This window comes from Bufo bufo, chromosome 5 (genome assembly GCF_905171765.1).
Source record: "Bufo bufo chromosome 5, aBufBuf1.1, whole genome shotgun sequence".
Lineage (NCBI taxonomy): Eukaryota > Metazoa > Chordata > Amphibia > Anura > Bufonidae > Bufo > Bufo bufo.
This window is the reverse complement of record NC_053393.1, coordinates 141,130,300-141,149,315: the sequence shown is the minus strand read 5'-3', so window position 1 is coordinate 141,149,315 and position 19,016 is coordinate 141,130,300. Positions and strand designations below refer to the sequence as shown.

Here is a 19,016-nt window from a genome sequence, read left to right as displayed (position 1 = left end):
CACTGTTACAGGGGGGGGGATCTGTGGATGGCACTGTTACAGGGGGGGGATCTGTTGATGGCACTGTTATATATGTGCCATCCACAGACCCCCCCACCGCATAACAGTGCCATCCACAGACCCCCCCCCAGCCCATAACAAAGCCATCCACAGACCCCCACCCCTTAACTGTGCCATCCACAGATTCCGTGTGCCCCCCCACCGCCACCCCCCCAGTATACAAATATAAAATTTATTATTGAATTAAAAGTTATTAAACATGCCCCCCTCACTCCTAATAGTATATCCTAATTGCTTCTGTATAATGCCGGCAGGCGGGCCTGCGCGTCACTCACAGACGTCACTTGCCTGCGCCGCCTGCTTCAATCATAAAGGAGGCGGCGCAGGCACGTGACATCAGTGAGTTACGCTGCCGCCCGCCCGGCCTGCCTGCATTATACAGAAGCAATTAGGATATACGGTACTATTAGGAGTGAGGGGGGCATGTTTAATAACTTAATTCAATAATACATTTTATATTAGAATACCGGAGCAGTGGGGCGGGGCTATAGTACAGTGACCGCACCGCCCCGCCGCTATTGCCGGCCCCAAGCTCCTCCTCCCAGTCCCTCCCCCGGCCCCCGCTCCGTACATCGCATCCAGCAATGTTAAAACTGTCAGCATTCGCCCCATAAGACGCAGGGGCATTTTCCTCCCATTTTTGGGGAGGAAAAAGTGCGTCTTATGGGGCGAAAAATAAAAACTTGGGACAAAAAATAAAAACTTCCATGAACTCACTATGCCCATCACGAAATACCTTGGGGCGTCTTCTTTCCAAAATGGTGTCACTGGTGGGGTATTTATACTGCCCTGTCATTTTAGGGGCCCTAAAGCGCGAGAAGAAGTCTGGAATCAAAATGCGTAAAAAATGCCCTGTGAAAGCGTAAAGATACTCTTTGGAATTTGTGCACCTTTGCGCACCTAGGCTGCGAAAAAGTGTCACACATGTGGTATCGCCGTACTCAGGAGAAGTAGGGCAATGTGTTTTGGGGTGTATTTTTACATATACCCATGCTAGGTGAGAGGAATCTCTCTGTAAATTGACAACTTTGTATAAAAAAATTAAAAAGTTGTCATTTACAAAGATATTTCTCTCACCCAGCATGGGTATATGTAAAAATACACCCCAAAACACATTGCCCTACTTCTCCTGAGTACGGCGATACCACATGTGTGACACTTTTTTGCAGCCTAGGTGCGCAAAGGGGCCCAAATTCCAATGAGAATCTTTACGATTTCACAGGGCATTTTTTACGCATTTGGATTCCAAACAACTTCTCACGCTTTAGGTCCCCTAAAGTGCCAGGGCAGTATAAATACCCCACAAGTGACCCCATATTGGAAAGAAGACACCCCAAGGTATTCCGTGAGGTGCATGGCGAGTTACTAGAATATATTTTTTTTGGCACAAGTTAGCGGAAAATGATTTTTTCTCTTATAAAGTCTCATACGGACGTCTGAATGGAGCCTTACAGGGGGGTGATCACCCCATATAGACTCCCTGATCACCCCCCGGTCATTGATCACCCCCCTGTAAGGCTCCATTCAGACGTCCGTATGTGTTTTGCGGATGCGCGGATCCATAAAACACATACGGACGTCTGAATGGAGCCTTACAGGGGGGGTGATCAATGACAGGGGGGGGGGGTGATCAGGGAGTCTAATACGCGTTTCAGTGAGGAAGGGGTGAATGCAAGTACCCCGAAACGCGTCTGATGCCACATCCCCCGCAATTTGTGACCAGATACATTTACCAACCATCGACTGCAACCGACCCGGAAAAAGTGGGATTTAATATCTTCGAAAGTTACCTACGCGATTTGACGGCTAACACATAGAGGGACCGATACATCATTGGCCCACATGTTGAATAACAGCCCGCCAGCGTGGTCTCCATTAAGAAAAAACTCCCGATACATCACTGGCCCACGTGTTGAATAACAGCCGGCCAGAGTGGTCTCCATTAAGAAAAAAACTCCCGATACATCACTGGGCCACGTGTTGAATAATAGCCCGCATGCGTGGTCTCTATTAAGAAAAAACTCCCGATACCAGAGTGCTACAACATCGCCGGCACAATGCAGGGAGCGACAATATCTTAAGGTTCGGTAAAGTCTGATTCGATGGAAGCTGGATTAAAGGTAAACAAATAATCGCTTGCAAGCTGTTAAGTAGCGGGACTCCGCTACCCATCCTGTTTTAGCGGGACGCCGCTTTATTCAGGAAAGTTTTCATAACGAAATCAACCATGATCAATGTTTATAGGACGGATTGGTTTTGGTGGAATTAAGTAAATAACTTTGAAGTATTTTTATCGATTACTAGTAGTGGACACTATTGACTTCCGATTATTTTCTTGCAGTTCGAATTTTTGCAGCTTACCCGATTTCTATATCATCGAGTCATTGCTATTGGGATTGTTCATATTCGATTATATTGCTGCCACATACCCATTTGATCGTACTTTGCTGCTATTTTTTACTGCTTGCATTTCATGCATCTTTGCATGGTCCTTGATTTCTGAGAGTGCCCTATCCATATATATATATACATTTTTCCATTTATCGAGTGAGTGTTCTCGTTAGGATAGGAGCACCTCTTTTTGGAGTTCCGGTTTCTTAGTGCAACATCTTATCCTGCAAGAAAGCAAATTATATTCAGTTTTCCATGCTAAATCATGTATAGCTGGAGCCTGCTGTCATTGAGTTCATGTGAGGCCTGCTGGTACAAGGAGAGGAGCTATTATAGAGTAGTCTGGTTCATACCTTGCCATGTTGGATGGGCAAAAATGATTTTGATCAAAGTATATTTAATGAGCACCTAATATTAATTTTATATAGTGAATATTGCATTAGTTCATATATTCAATGTTCAATGAGTGTTGTAGCACTGTGTTGTTCTACTTTCATGCAGAATCAAATTAAAATAATATTTAATGGTGGCACAGTCCTTGTAGGCAGGCAACAAAATGTCGAACACATTCTCAGAAAAAAATGTCTGTTAAAACGGATAATGTCAGTTTTTTTTCCACTGATGCCTTTCTGAGAAATGGACGTCCAAAACGGTCTCCTTCAATTGTAAGGGGCTGTTGGTCGGTGAAAAAGGACAGGATGGAACAAGTTCAATTTTTGGATGTCCAATTTTCACTTTAACCCCATAGACTACCTTGGTTCTTAAAACAAATGTTAGACAGCCGTTAAGAAAATGTCACGTCCATTTCTCACTGTCTAAGGCTACTTTCCCACTTGTGGCAAAGCATTCCAACAGAGAACAGTCTGAAGGAGTTCTCCGGATCCGGTATTGCCAGATGTTACCGGAATGCCTGCTGGCCCCATTGACTACAGAGATCCGGCTGCTACCCAGCAAATATGCCCGGATTCTGCCAGATAAAAACTGCTGAATGCAACGATTTTCGTCCAGCTGATTCTATGCCAAAACAGCCTGCTAGAGAGCACAGCCGCAAATGTGAAAGTAGCCTTACAATATTCAAAGATGTTGATATCAAGCAATTAAAGAGGGCCTGTCGCCACTCCTGACATGCCTGTTTTAATAGCTACATGCATGGCTGACAAGTAGTCTTTAAAGAAAATGTATACCTTTAAGTGAATTTTTGTTTATGATTGCATTTTACTCATTTCTGGCTAAAATTTATCATATTTTCAATTGGCCTTTATTAAAATATTGAGCCATTCTGTCACAAAAGGTTAACAGTTTTTTTTCCAGCTGTGTAAATCTACTTTCACTGTGTGCTGGTCATCTAATAACCCTAACCTCTAAACTACTGAGAGGTCATAAAGACTTATTTAAGGCACAATCTTATCTGTATGACAAAGATTAAGCTTTGATTAGTGTTTATAATGTCAGAAAGCAGACATAAAAAGAGTCCTCTGCTCCCCAAATGATGGAAAAGACAAAAAAATCCACACGCAGCTAGTAGAGCATCTCAGCTCTTTACAGAAAAAAGGATTCCAGATTTTTAATAAAATTGAAAAAATGATTTCTAACTCAAAATAAGTACAATGCAATAATAAAAAACGGTATACATAGCTTTTAACTATGCAAAATTATCATACTGTCCATTTCCTTACTTTTCCACAAACAATTTATTTTTGTGTCCATCAACTGTGTCTTCAAAGTTATAGTTTTCTCCACTGATCATGAATGGGTATACAAGAGATTGAGGGTAGTAGTCTGCAATTTGTTCTATGATGAACTGTACCGCTAGGGATTCCTTTTTATCAAGCATTGCCATCATTTGACTTATCCAGCCAATAAAGAGCCAGCATGGAACAGAACTCACCTGAAAAGCAATAGAAATATGTGAATTTATCATGTTTGGTATTTTTTAAGTCAGTATTGCTGGATGCAACATTTACATTACTTTCAATAAATGTATCAAAGTGTTGCAAGATAATGCCAAATTTATTAAATCTTTAAATCCCAGGGTGTTCAAACCCTGGGAGATCAGCAAAGCCATTGCCACTTTTACAAACTGACATGCATGACAAATGGCTTTTATTTCTGGCACAAATGTGTTCCACAGTAGATAATTTGGGGTAAATTTTCTACTTAACTCCGTATTATAATCAGTGATTATTCCATTAAAAACAATAACTGATCCTTGTAATAGTTATAGATAATACAGATTATAGTTTAACATTAAATTCCATGTAAAACCGAACAAAGGATCCCAATACACGTGTAATCAAGCCACAAACTGCTGCACTTTAGGGAAATTTCACATGAATGTATTCAGTGCGGAAAAACGGCTCCATGCCCAGCCGCACCTGTACTCTCTAATTTCAGGTTCAGATTAACCCCTTCCTGACCGCCCTACGTAAATTTATGGTGGCAGTCAGGAATTAAAAAATGGCTCCCACTTGCGAGCAGAGCTGCACCATAGCTGTAGAGTAAAGTGATTAAAAAAAAAGAGCCCTTACACAGCTCCACACACATAAAAAAGTTATGGGGGTCAGAATATGGCAATGCAAAGGGAAATTATTGTTTTTCCCGTAAGTTCTAAAAATTTTTCAGTATTAAAACAAAATAAAAACTATACATATGCGACATCGTTGTAATCGGAGCCGGAGAATAAAAGTAACAGTTCAGTTTTACTGCTTAGAAAACTGTGTAAACAAAAAACCCATAAAACTGGCAGAATGGTGTTTTTTTTTTTTTTTTATAATTCCACCCCATTTTTATGCAACTGTAAATGGTACCTTTAGAAAGTACATTTTTTCCTGCAAAAAAACAAGCCCTCATACAGCTATGTAAATGTAAAAAAATGTTCTGGAAGTAAAAAAAAAAAAAAAAAAAAAAAAGAAAATCACCCAGTCTTATAGGGTAATTTTACACAAGCTTGTGGTGCTTACTGTGATATAAAACAAATGTTGTGGGCTGTGTATAACCAGCATTGCTACTATACTTATTTATTAGCAGTCTTGGATCTAGTGGCCCCTTAAAAGGAGCCACTCAAATTAATAATGCTTAAAGATGAAGAGTTATCAAATTATTCAGTTGGGAATAATGATGGAGTTCACTGCATTTGGCTCTTAGGTTACAAGATCTTTTTGTACTAGATACTGAAATACAAATCAAACTACATTACATTATACGGCTCACCTCTCTGGCCATCAAGTCCAATGTTTCATTAGGATACAGCTCAATAATCTGGAGTAGTCTAGGAAACTTTAGCCGTGCTTCTTTAGACCCCAGCTTTAATGCTTTTATCATTTTATCCACTATGATTTCAGGGAATGGTTTCCAGTCTTTAACATCCAATACTATTAGTGAAAGTAGTGCAGAAAATTATTTTATTTGCCAGGTTTGTATGTTTGTAACATGTGTATTCGGTGGCTCACCAATTGGGTACAGTAAAATGGGTGCACACTTCAATGGACTCGCCCGTCCCAAAAAAAGCAAAATGAAATTGAAATGTGGAAGGGCACTCACTAAATGGGAATAATTAATAAGATTGCATAGATATATCCACTTAAACAATGGCAATAAAACAATGATAATAAAATATATTGGCATAACAATATCACATATGTCCACAACCTTATATTAATATGCTGCCTGATGATTGCACAAGCCTACCAATATATTGCACAACCCGCTAAATAGGATCCAGACTAAGACTGAATTAAAAGTCCACACTCTCTATAGAGGACAACAGTGTAACTTCTAAGTCCACAAATATATACTTGTCAGATGGTTGGATATGTATTTCACAGGCCTGCTAGATCCATATAAACTGCACGGACCTACTGTGTCCCATAAATGCTATGATAGACAGAATCTGGATGGTAATAATTGGACAGCAACAGGTGGTTAGTAGCAGGATCGTATCAGTATATTTAGTCAAGGATACAGTCCCCCTCGATTCTGGTACACGGTATTAGTTAGACAGTGCTAATGTGGTACATTACCGCTCCTCAGTTCTCCGGCTATCAGTTGTAGACGCTCCTTCTTTCAGCTTACCCAGCACGGCGTTCAGTTCGGCTTTACCTTGCGCGGCGTCCAGCGTGGTTTCAGAGTCAGACGTAGCATCCCATGTGACTCTACAGCTGGAGAACGTCCTCAGTATCCTGGGCCCTACTTTCCCTCCGCCTCCGCTCTCATTAGCTTAGAGGCACAAGTATCTACGGGAATGTAGCATCAGGTATCCATAAGTAATTTCATCAGCAACAATGTCCAATGTCCAGTATCAGCACCAAACACGTTTCAGGGTCTACACCCCTTTATCAGTGGCTATCACACTGGACTCTTTGTGAGGGTTTTATATATCCCGCCATATTTGGGATAATACAAGTTATCTGAATCTGAAAATACATTAGAATATGAAAATGCTTATGTATATCCATTTGCCGTATATGCGGCTTTTATGCGTTTTTTTATGCACATTTTTAATCATAATTTTTATCAATTTTTATTACTTCTTTTTATTTCTAATAAATTGATTTTTATGTAATTTATGCAAATATAATTGTATAGGAGTTTACATATATATGCCTATTAGGAGTTGTGAATGAATGTGGGATTTATTTATGTAATAATGAATCCAGTTCCAGGATATTTGGATAACTTGTATCATCCCAAATATGGCGGGATATATAAAGCCCTCACAAAGAGTCCAGTGTGATAGCCACTGATGAAACGCGTTTGGTGCCGATACTGGACATTGAACATTGTTGCTGATGAAATTACTTACGGATACCTGATGCTACATTCACGTAGATACTTGTGCCTCTAAGCTAATGAGAGCGGAGGCGGAGGGAAAGTAGGGCCCAGGATAATGAGGACGTTCCCCAGGAAGCGGCTGTAGAGTCACGTGGGACGTTACGTCTGACTCTGAAACCACGCGGGACGCCGTGCAAGGTAAAGCCGAACTGAACGCCGTGCTGGATAAGCTGAAAAAAGGAGCGTCTATCCTTGACTAAATATACTGATACGATCCTCCTACTAACCACCTGTTGCTGTCCACCTATTACCATCCGGATTCTGTCTATCATAGCATTTATGGGACACAGTAGGTCCGTGCAGTTTATATGGATCTAGCAGGCCTGTGAAATACATATCCAACCATCTGACATGTATATATATATGTATATATATCCATGCAATCTTATTAATTATTCCCATTTAGTGAGTGCCCTTCCTTATGTTTGTAACATACTAATGTATGTTACATAGTACCACGAAAAATACCTTAAAGGGGTTGTCCAGCCATTAATATTGATGACCTATCGTCAGGATAGGTCATGAATATCTGATCATCGAGGGTCAGACACCCGACCCCCCAGCCGATCAGATGCTTGAAAAAAAGGCAGTGTTCCATTATTCATTACACTGCCCATTGTTTCTGAAGAGCAGTATAATGACAAGTACTCCCTCCATTCAAGTACTGAGTACTTGTAATTACACTATGCCATCACTTCACAGTTGACGACGCATAGTGTAACGATGAGGAAGCGGCGCTCGCTGACCGCCGGGGTGTCGGACCCCAGCGATCAGATACTGATGACCTATCCTGAGGATAGATAATCAATATTAATGGCTGGACAACTCCTTTAAAGCCTATGTGTGGTAAATCATAACTTCATACCAAAACTTACTGCAAGTACAGGAGTAATTACAATACAAGTAAAGTAATAAAAAAAAAAAAAAAAAAAGAAACCTTTCATACAGGAAACTGCATTGGATACAGCACTGATGTATCGGTGTCTGCAGCTCCCTCTGTTGTACGGGGCAGAGTTTTTGTAATAGGGTTGTCCCTTGCTGCAGCGCTGGCCAATCGTAGCGCACAGCTCATAGCCTGGGAGTCCCAGGCTATGAGCTGTGCGCTACGATTGGCCTGCGCTGCAGCAAGGGACAACCCTAATACAAAAACTCCGCCCAGTACAACAGAGGGAGCTGCAGACACCGGAGCCTATACCGGGCTAACGGAGCGGCGCCCAGACATACTAGTAGGTGCAGGGGGACCCCTGGGCGCCGCTCTGCCCACTGATATAGTTAGTTTTTAGTTTTTAAACTAGTGAAAGGTCCTCTTTAAGTGGAGGGCTATTTTTTTTCTACTGCACTAACCAGTCAGTTATGGTTCGTGGGTTAAAATAAAAAACCCTGGGGTGATTTAGTTATTCTGTCCTAAATTTAGTGAGAATAAAACTACATCACACAGGAAGATATTGCACCACATTTATCACTGTGGTGTATGTGTTAGATAATACATTTAGTGCCTATTGCTAGACATACAGACACTTTTCTTTCTCATGCCATTATTGGCCGGCTGATTTTAAACTAGCTTTTCTGCACTAAAAAGATTGGTACACTTTATGAATGCTATTTCTCACATTTCTCTAGACAGTTTCTAAACTGTCCATTCTTTGGCACAATCTGTACCAAAATTGTCATGTTTTATTTAGGAAATCTCCCACAGTCTCTGTTTCTACAGATAACATTTTTTATTATTATTTAATTGTACTCATTTTGAGCTAAATATCATGTTTTCAATTGGCTTTTATAAAAAAAAATCTGAACCACTGTCTTTGTGCAGCCTTGAGTTTCTCTAGTAGCAGTATCTGACTTTTGACTCTGGTTCTGTCAGACAGCTTGCCTGACCACTACTTATCTCTGACCTGAACACTCATTGTAGCTCATTTCTTATCTTACCGATAAGAATGTGGCTTAAATAACGGATTATATAAGGGTTATTAGATAACCGGCACAAAGTAAAAGTACAATTCACACAGCTATAAAAACAGTTAACCCTTTTTGACAGAACGGCTCAGTATTTGTAATAAAGACCAATTGAAAAAATAATTTTTAGCCCAAAATGAGTAAAATGCAATCATAAAACAAATTTCCCCCAAAAGGTGTACATAGCCTTTAAGGAGACCAGAAAGAAACATCTAAGGAGTAAGGAAAAAGACTCACTTTACCTTACAGTGGAAAGTATCTATTAATTACTACAGAAAACAATTACATATCCAAAAATTTCAGTACCTGATGAGTTGTCCTCTAGTTTCCTAAGATGTGTATCACAAAAATCCACCAGGGTCATGTAAGCTTTGATGGCTCCTTTGTTATCAGTCCTCTCCTCTGAATGAGACTGTGTTTCTTCTTCAGCTCTCCTGACAGCAGATTTTAAGTAATGGAGACACTTTCTGTACAGTCCAGCAGCAACCTACAATCAAGTTGTAATAATAATTAAAAAAACAACGAACTAGGGTTGTCACACTACCAAAATTTAGATTTGATTTCGATACCATAAAAAAATATTGCGATACACAATACCATTCGAAACCACGCGAAAAAAAAAAAAAAAACACCAAAAAAGCCGTGTGCATTCCGCATTTTATGGAACGTCTGACCCATAATAGAACAGTCCTATCCTATTTTTGGGGAGACAAGGTGACAAAAAAGTGGCAAATCACGCTTTATTTTTGTTTTTTTTACGGCGTTCACCGCATAAGAGATATTTCAATACTTTGGACTTTTCGGGCGTGGCGATTTGTAATAAGTTTATTTATTTATTGTTTATATATTTTATATGTAAAATTCGGAAAGGAGGCGATTTAAACTTAATATTTTGGTGTTTTTTTTAACCCCTTAGGGACCCATGACGTATCGGTACGGCATGGTTCCAGAGTCCATAAGGACCCATGACGTACCGGTACGTCATGTGTTGTTTTTACGATTACCGCAGCCCGGCGGGCGGTGATCGGAACAAGGTGCACGCTCAAATCATTGAGCAGGCACCTCGGCTAAATGCGCGGGGGGGGTCCCATGACCCCCCCTGTGTCGGCGATCGCCGCAAACCGCAGGTCAATTCAGACCTGCGGTTTGCGGCTTTTACCTGGTGCGGCAGCGGTGCCATCGGGTCCCCATGGGGCTGTGGGGGGACCCGATGGCATGAAAGGCAGCGCAATGCCTTCCTTAGGCATCTGTGCTGCCTTCCGGTGACAAGCCTGTGAGATCCAGCCCCCTGGATCTCACAGGCCGGAAGATGTATGAGTAATACACACTCTATTACTCATACAGCCAATGCATTCCAATACAGGGGATTAGACCCCCAAAAGATCAAGTCCCAAAGTGGGACGAAAAATAAAGTGAAAAAAAAAAGTTTAAAAAATAAAGTTTTCCCCCCAAAAAATTTAAAGTTTCAAGAAAAAATAAACAAAAACGTCATTTTCCCCAAATAAAGTAAAAAAAATTGGCAAAAAATTAAGGAAAAAAAAAAAAGTATACATATTAGGTATCGCCGCGTCCGTATCGACCGGCTCTATAAACATATCACATGACCTAATCCCTCAGATGAACACCATAAAAAATAAAAACTGCTAAATAAACAATTTTTTTGTCACCTTACATCACAAAAAGTACAACAGCAAGCGATCAAAAAGGCATTTGTCCACCAAATTAGTACCAATCTAACCGTCACCTCATCCCGCAAAAAAATGAGCCCCAGCTGAGACAATCGCCCACAAAATAAAATAAACTATGGCTCAGAATATGGAGACACTAGAACATCATTTTTTTTGTTTTAAAAAAGCTGTTATTGTGTAAAACTTAGGCTACTTTCACACTACCGTTCAGAGCGGGTCCGTCTGATGTCTGCCCAGACGGATCCGCTCATATAATGCAGACTTGGGATCCGTTTAGAACGGATCCGTCTGCATTATATTGTAGAAAAAATTCTAAGTGTGAAAGTAGCTTCAGACGGAAAATTGAGCCATACTGTGTCAACTTCAAACGGATTCGTCCCCATTGACTTACATTGTAAGTCTGGACGGATCCGTTTGCCTCCGCACGGCCAGGCAGACACCCCGAACGCTGCAAGCAGCGTTCGGGTGTCCGCTTGCTGAGCGGAGCGGAGGCTGAACGCTGCCAGACTGATGCATTCTGAACGGATCCGCGTCCACTCAGAATGCATTAGGGCAGTACGGATGCGTTCGGGGCCGCTTGTGAGCCCCTTCAAACGGAGCTCACAAGCGGACACCCGAACGCTAGTGTGAAAGTAGCCTTACATAAATAAAAAAAAAAAGTATACATATTAGGTATCGCCGCGTCCGTATCGACCGGCTCTATAAAAATATCACATGACCTAACCCCTCAGATGAACACCGTAAAAAATTTAAAATAAAAACTGTGCTATATAAACCATTTTTTGTCACCTTACATCACAAAAAGTGTAATAGCAAGCGATCAAAAAGTCACACACACCCCAAAATAGTGCCAATAAAACAGTCATCGCATCCCGCAAAAATCATACCCTACCCAAGGTAATCGCCCAAAAACTGAAAAAATTATGGCTCTCAGACTATAGAAACACTAAAACATGATTTTTTTTTGGCTTCAAAAATGAAATACTTGTGTAAAACTTACATAAGTAAAAAAAAAAAAAAAAAAAAAAAAAAAAAAATGAAGTATTTTATGGTCCAGAGGCGTAACTAGAACTGACTGGGCCCCACAGCAAATTTTTGTACGGGCCCCCCCCCCCCCCCCCCCACACACACCTTCACAAACCGCCTCCTCCTGTGCAAACCCCTCTTATATGGCTATTTTGTGACTTTTTATTTACTGTATTTACTGTCACTTTTAGCACGACTTTGTTTTTTAATATTTAGGCCTCTTTCACACGGGCGTTGCGGGAAAATGTGCGGGTGCGTTGCGGGAACACCCGCGATTTTTCCGCGCGAGTGCAAAACATTGCAAAGGGAAAATAATAGCATTCTGAATACAGAATGCATAGTAAACTAGCGCTGTAGGGGTTAAAAAAATAAATAAAAATAATTTAACTCACCTTAATCCACTTGATCGCGGCTCGGCATCTCCTTCTGTCTCCTTTGTTGAATAGGACCTGTGGTGAGCATTAATTACAGGAACAGGACCTTTGATGACGTCACTCCGGTCATCACATGATCCATCACTATGGTAAAAGATCATGTGATGACCGGAGTGACGTCCCCACAGGTCCTGTTCAGCAAAGCAGACAGAAGGAAATGCCGGCTGCGCGATCAAGTGGACTAAGGTGAGTTAAAAATTTAACCCCTCCAGTGCTATTATACTATGCATTCTGTATTCAGAATGCTATTATTTTCCCTTATAACCATGTTATAAGGGAAAATAATAATGATCGGGTCTCCATCCCGATCGTCTCCTAGCAACCGTGCGTGAAAATCGCACCGCATCCGTACTTGCTTGCGTTGCGTGAAAAACGCAGAATATAGAGCATGCTGCGATTTTCACGCAACGCACAAGTGATGCGTGAAAATCACCGCTCATGTGAACAGCCCCATAGAAATGAATGGGTCAGTATTCAGTGCGGGTGCAATGCGTTCAACTCACACATCGCATCCGCGCGGAATACTCGCCCGTGTGAAAGGGGCCTTACAGTTGCTGACAGAGTTTATATTCAACTCAACCCCTTTAAAACCTGCGCTGCAATTGTAATAGACACGTCTGATTTACCTCTACATATCCACAAGTATTTTAGCCTCTGTACCTTTCATACTGCAGCCATGGACGCAGTCATACACGCACTCTCCACATAAATGGACGCAGTCATACACACACTCTCCACATACATGAATGCAGTCATACACACACTCAACATATACATAGATGCATTCATACACACACTCTCCACATACATGGACACACTCACACACACTCAACATATACATAGATGCATTCATACATACACTCTCCACATACATGGACGCACTCATACACACACTCTCCACATACATAGAATGTGTCGGCAGATAAGAACCATTTGGCCCATCTAGTCTGCCCAATATACTGAGTACTATGGATAGCCCCTGGCCCTATCTTATATGAAGGATAGCCTTATGCCTATCCCATGCATGCTTAAACCCCTTCACTGTATTTGCAGCTACCACTTCTGCAGGAAGGCAATTCCATGCATCCACTACTCTCTCAGTAAAGTAATACTTCCTTATATTACTTTTAAACCTTTGCCCCTCTAATTTAAAACTGTGTCCTCTTGTGGTAGTTTTTCTTCTTTTAAATATGCTCTCCTCCTTTACCGAGTTGATTCCCTTTATGTATTTAAAAGGTTCTATCATATCCCCTCTGTCTCTTCTTTCTTCCAAGCTATACATATTAAGGTCCTTTAACCTTTCCTGGTAAGTTTTATCCTGCAATCTATGTACTAGTTTAGTAGCTCTTCTCTGAACTCTCTCTAGAGTATCTATATCCTTCTGGAGATATGGCCTCCAGTACTGCACACAATACTCCAAGTGAGGTCTCACCAGTGTTCTGTACAGCGGCATAAGCACTTCACTCTTTCTACTGCTTATACCTCTCCCTATACATCCAAGCATTCTGCTGGCATTTCGTGCTGCTCTATTACATTGTCTTCCCACCTTTAAGTCTTCTGAAATAATTACTCCTAAATCCCTTTCCTCAGATACTGAGGTCAGGACTGTGTCAAATATTCTATATTCTGCCCTTGGGTTTTTACGTCCCAGGTGCATTATCTTGCACTTATCCACATTAAATTTCAGTTTCCAGAGTTCTGACCATTCTTCTAGTTTTCCTAAATCCTTTTCCATTTGGCGTTTCCCTCCAGGAACATCAACCCTGTTACATATCTTTGTGTCATCAGCAAAAAGACAAACCTTACCATCGAGGCCTTTTGCAATATCACTTATCAGATATTAAACAAAATCGGTCCCAGTACAGATCCCTGTGGAACCCCAATGGTAACATGACCTTGTTTTGAATGTTCTCCATTGACTACAACACTCTGTTGTCTGTCACTCAGCCACTGCCTAATCCACTCAACAATATGGGAGTCCATGCTCAATGACTGCAGTTTATTGATAAGTCTTCTATGTGGGACAGTGTCAAAAGCCTTACTAAAATCTAGATATGCGATGTCTACTGCACCTCCACCGTCTATTATTTTATTCACCCAGTCAAAAAAATCTATAAGATTTGTTTGACATGATCTCCCTGAAGTAAACCCATGTTGTTTTTCATCTTGCAATCCATGGGATTTTAGATGTTCCACAATCCTATCCTTTAATAGGGTTTCCATTAATTTGCCTACTATTGATGTCAGACTCACTGGTCTATAGTTGCTCGATTCCTCCCTACTACCTTTCTTGTGAATGGGCACGACATTTGCCAATTTCCAATCTTCCGGGACGACTCCTGTTACTAATGATTGGTTAAATAAATCTGTTAACGGTTTTGCCAGCTCACCACTATACTTTTTAAATAATTTTGGGTGTATCTCATCAGGCCCCTGTGACTTATTTGTCTTCACCTTAGACAGCAAACTTAGAACATCTTCCTCTGTAAAGATATATGCATCAAACGATTTATTAGTCATTCTTTCTAGTGGAGGTCCTTCTCCTTTTTCTTTTGTAAAAACTGAACAGAAGTATTCATTAAGGCAGTCGGCTAGCCCTTTATTCTCTTCTACATACCTTCCGTCCTTTGTTTTTAATTTAGTTATTCCTTGTTTTAATTTCCTTTTTTCATTTATATATCTGAAGAATGTCTTATCCCCTTTTTTCATAGACTGAGCACATACTCTTCACATACAGAGGCGCACTCATACACGCAGTCACCACATACATGGACGCACACATATACAATACACATATATAGACACCCAGCTTTCCTGCTGTGCCTCTCCCGCATACTCTAATGCCTCTGCACTTGTGCTATGCAGGATAGCAGGGAAGCTGGATGACACCCCCTGAATATAACCCCAGTTCCCCTGCCACTCATCACTGGTGCAGTTGTGGCAATGCAACTGATGTTCAGAACTTCAGCTTGCTGGGCAGGGAAGGTTCAAGCTGCAGGAATCGAGGGTATAAAAGTGGGCGGGGCTATTATAGCTCCGGCCACATCAGGACGTCCTGTTGCTGGTCAGTGTCCATCATAAGAACTGAGGAGGGGAGAGGCGGAGCAATGTCACTGATGTCAGGTCAGAGGTGCAAGTGCAGGAGAATTCAGCTGCTCTGACAGGGGCCCGGGGTGACGAAGTACAGTGACTGCTCCCGGGCCCCATCTGAGCTCGGGCCCCGAAGCAGCTGCTTCCCCTGCTTCCCTGATAGTTACGCCACTATTATGGTCTATAAAAATATCACATGATCTAACCTGTCAGATGAATGTTGTAAATAACAAAAAACAAAAAAGGTGCCAAAACAGCTATTTCTTGTTATCTTGCCTCACAAAAAGTGTAATATAGAGCAACCAAAAATCATATGTACCCTAAACTAGTACCAACAATACTGCCACCCTATCCCGTAGTTTCTAAAATGGGGCCACTTTTTTGGAGTTTCTACTCTAGGGGTGCATCAGGGGGGCTTCAAATGGGACATGGTGTCAAAAAAAACAGTCCAGCAAAATCTGCCTTCCAAAAACCGTATGGCATTCCTTTCCTTCTGCGCCCTGCCGTGTGCCCGTACAGCTGTTTACGACCACATATGGGGTGTTTCTGTAAACTACAGAATCAGGGCCATAAATATTGAGCTTTGTTTGGCTGTTAACCCTTGCTTTGTTACTGGGAAAAATTGATTAAAATGGAAAATTTGCCCAAAAAATTAAATTCTGAAATTTCATCTCCATTTGCCAATAACTCTTGTGGAACACCTAAAGTGTTAACGACGTTTCTAAAATCTGTTTTGAATACCTTGAGGGGTGTAGTTTCTTAGATGGGGTCACTTTCATGAAGTTTCTACTCTAGGGGTGTATCAGGGGGGCTTCAAATGGGACATGGTGTCAAAAAAAACAGTCCAGCAAAATCTGCCTTCCAAAAACCGTATGGCATTCCTTTCCTTCTGCGCCCTGCCGTGTGCCCGTACAGCAGTTTACGACCACATATGGGGTGTTTCTGAAAACTACAGAATCAGGGCCATAAATATTGAGCTTTGTTTGGCTGTTAACCCTTGCTTTGTAAAAGTTAAAAATATTTAAAATGGAAAATCTGCCCAAAAAGTGAAATTTTGAAATTGTATCTCTATTTTCCATTAATTCTTGTGGAACACCTAAAGGGTTAACAAAGTTTGTAAAATCAGTTTTGAATACCTTGAGGGGTGTAGTTTATAGAATGGGGACATTTTTGGGTGGTTTCTATTAGGGATCGACAGATATTGATTTTTTAGGGCCGATACCGATACCGATAATTTGTCAACTTTCAGGCCGATAGCCGATAATTTATACCGATATTCTGGGTATTTTTATTTTTGAGGAAAAAAAAAAAAAATTCCTACACAAATCTGCTGAAAATTAATGTTTATTGTTAACGTGTATTATTATTTTATTTTTTTTGTAAATCTTTTTCATTTATACTTAATATTTTTGTGTTTTTTTTTTTTTTTTTTACTAACTTTTAGCCCCCTTAGGGACTAGAACCCTTGTCCCATTCACCCTGATAGATCTCTATCAGAGTGAATAGGATCTCGCACTCTCCCTGCTGCCCTGTGCTCTGTGCACACAGCAGCATGGAGCTGACTATGGCAGCCAGGGCTTCAATAGCGTCCTGGCTGCCATGATAACCGATCGGAGCCCCAGGCTTACACTGCTGGGGCTCCGATCGGAGGAGCAGGGGAGAGGGGATCCTGTGGCCACTGCCACCAATGATTAGAACTGGGGGGGGGGGGGGGGGGGCGCACTGCTCCACCAATGTTTTTACTATTGGGATGGGGGTGGGGGGTGCACTGCGCCACCGATGACTAATACTAGGGGGCTTGAGGGGGGGGGCGCACTGCGCCACCAATGTTTTTACTATTGGGGTGGGGGGCGCACTGCTTGAGGGGGGGGGGGGGCGCACTGCGCCACCAATGAAGATACCTCTCTTTCACATGCAGGAGGCGGGAGCTGGCTGCAGAATCACATAGCCGGCTCCCGACCTCTATGAGCGGTAGCTGCGATCCGCGGCACCTAAGAGGTTAACTACCGCGGACCGCAGCTGCCGTTCATAGAGGTCGGGAGCCGGCTATGTGATTCTGCAGCCAGCTCCCGCCTCCTGTATTTGAATTAATGAAAGACTCATCTTCATTGGTGGCGCAGCGGCCACAGCCCCTCCCCTCCTCTTGTCTTCCGTCCTGTCATTGGCGGCAGCGGCAGCAGCAGCACAGGGGGAGGAGACACTGCTTCCTTCTCCCCTGTGCTGCGGAGGGAACACAGAACGCGCTGAGAGCAGCGCGTTCTGTGTTCCCAATACGTTATCGGTATATCGGCAAAATAGATGCCGATACCGTTCAAAATCCTCAATATCGGCCGATAATATCGGCCAAACCGATAATCGGTCGATCCCTAGTTTCTATTATGTAATCCTCGCAAAGTAACTTCAGTCCTGAACTGTTCCCTAAAAATGGGGTTTTTTAACATTTCTGAAAAATTTCAAGATTTGCTTCTAAACTTCTAAGCCTGCAACATCCCCAAAAAATAAAATAATATTCCCAAAATGATCCAAACATGTAGTAGACATATGGGGAATGTAAAGTAATAACTATTTTTGGAGGTATTACTATGTATTATAGAAGTAGAGAAATTAGAGTGACACTGGTCAGATTTGCAAACAATGGCCAAGTCCAGAAGGTGAAATAGGGCCAAGTCCTTAACCCCTTAAGGACTCAGCCCTATTTCACCCTAAGGACTTGGCCATTTTTTGCAAATCTGACCAGTGTCACTTTAAGTGCTGATAACTTTAAAACGCTTTGACTTATCCAGGCCGTTCTGAGATTGTTTTTTCGTCACATATTGTACTTCATGACACTGCTAAAATTGGGTCAAAAAAGTTAATTTTTTTGCATAAAAAAATACCATATTTACCAAAAATTTTGAAAAATTTGCAAATTTCTAAGTTTCAGTTTCTCTACTTCTGTAATACATAATAATACCCCCAAAAAATTTGATGACTTTACATTCCCCATATGTCTACTTCATGTTTGTAGCATTTTGGGATTGATATTTTATTTTTTGGGGATGTTATAAGGCTTAGAAGTTAAGAAGCAAATCTTGAAATTTTTAAGAAATTTACAAAAACCAAATTTTTAGGGACCACTACAGGTCTGAAGTCACTTTGCGAGGCTTACATAATAGAAACCGCCCAAAAATGACCCCATTCTATAAACTACACCCCTCAAGGTATTCAAAACTGATTTTACAAGCTTCGTTAACCCTTTAGGTATTGCACAAGAGTTATTGGCAAATGGGGATGAAATTTGAGAATTTCATTTTTTTGCCTAATTTTCCATTTTAACCCATTTTTTCCACTAACAAAGCAAGGGTTAACAGCTAAACAAGACTGTATCTTTATTGCCCTGACTCTGCCGTTTACAGAAACACCCCATATGTGGCCGTAAACTACTGTACGGGCACACAGTAGGGCGTAGAGTGAAAGGTGCGCCGTTTGGTTTTTGGAGGGCTGATTTTGCTGGACTGTTTTTTTTGACACCATGTCCCATTTGAAGCCCCCTGATGCACCC

General features: G+C 41.5%; 1 protein-coding gene across 1 annotated transcript in view; it reads right to left on the bottom strand.

Annotated features, from left to right (window-relative positions):
• PRKDC (protein kinase, DNA-activated, catalytic subunit) overlaps positions 1-19,016 on the bottom strand; it is a 448,398-nt gene that overhangs the window by 57,145 nt on the left and 372,237 nt on the right. The window contains 3 exon segments of the mRNA XM_040433446.1: positions 4,128-4,339; positions 5,662-5,822; positions 9,544-9,724. Of these exon segments, the coding sequence (XP_040289380.1) occupies positions 4,128-4,339; positions 5,662-5,822; positions 9,544-9,724 (554 nt within the window).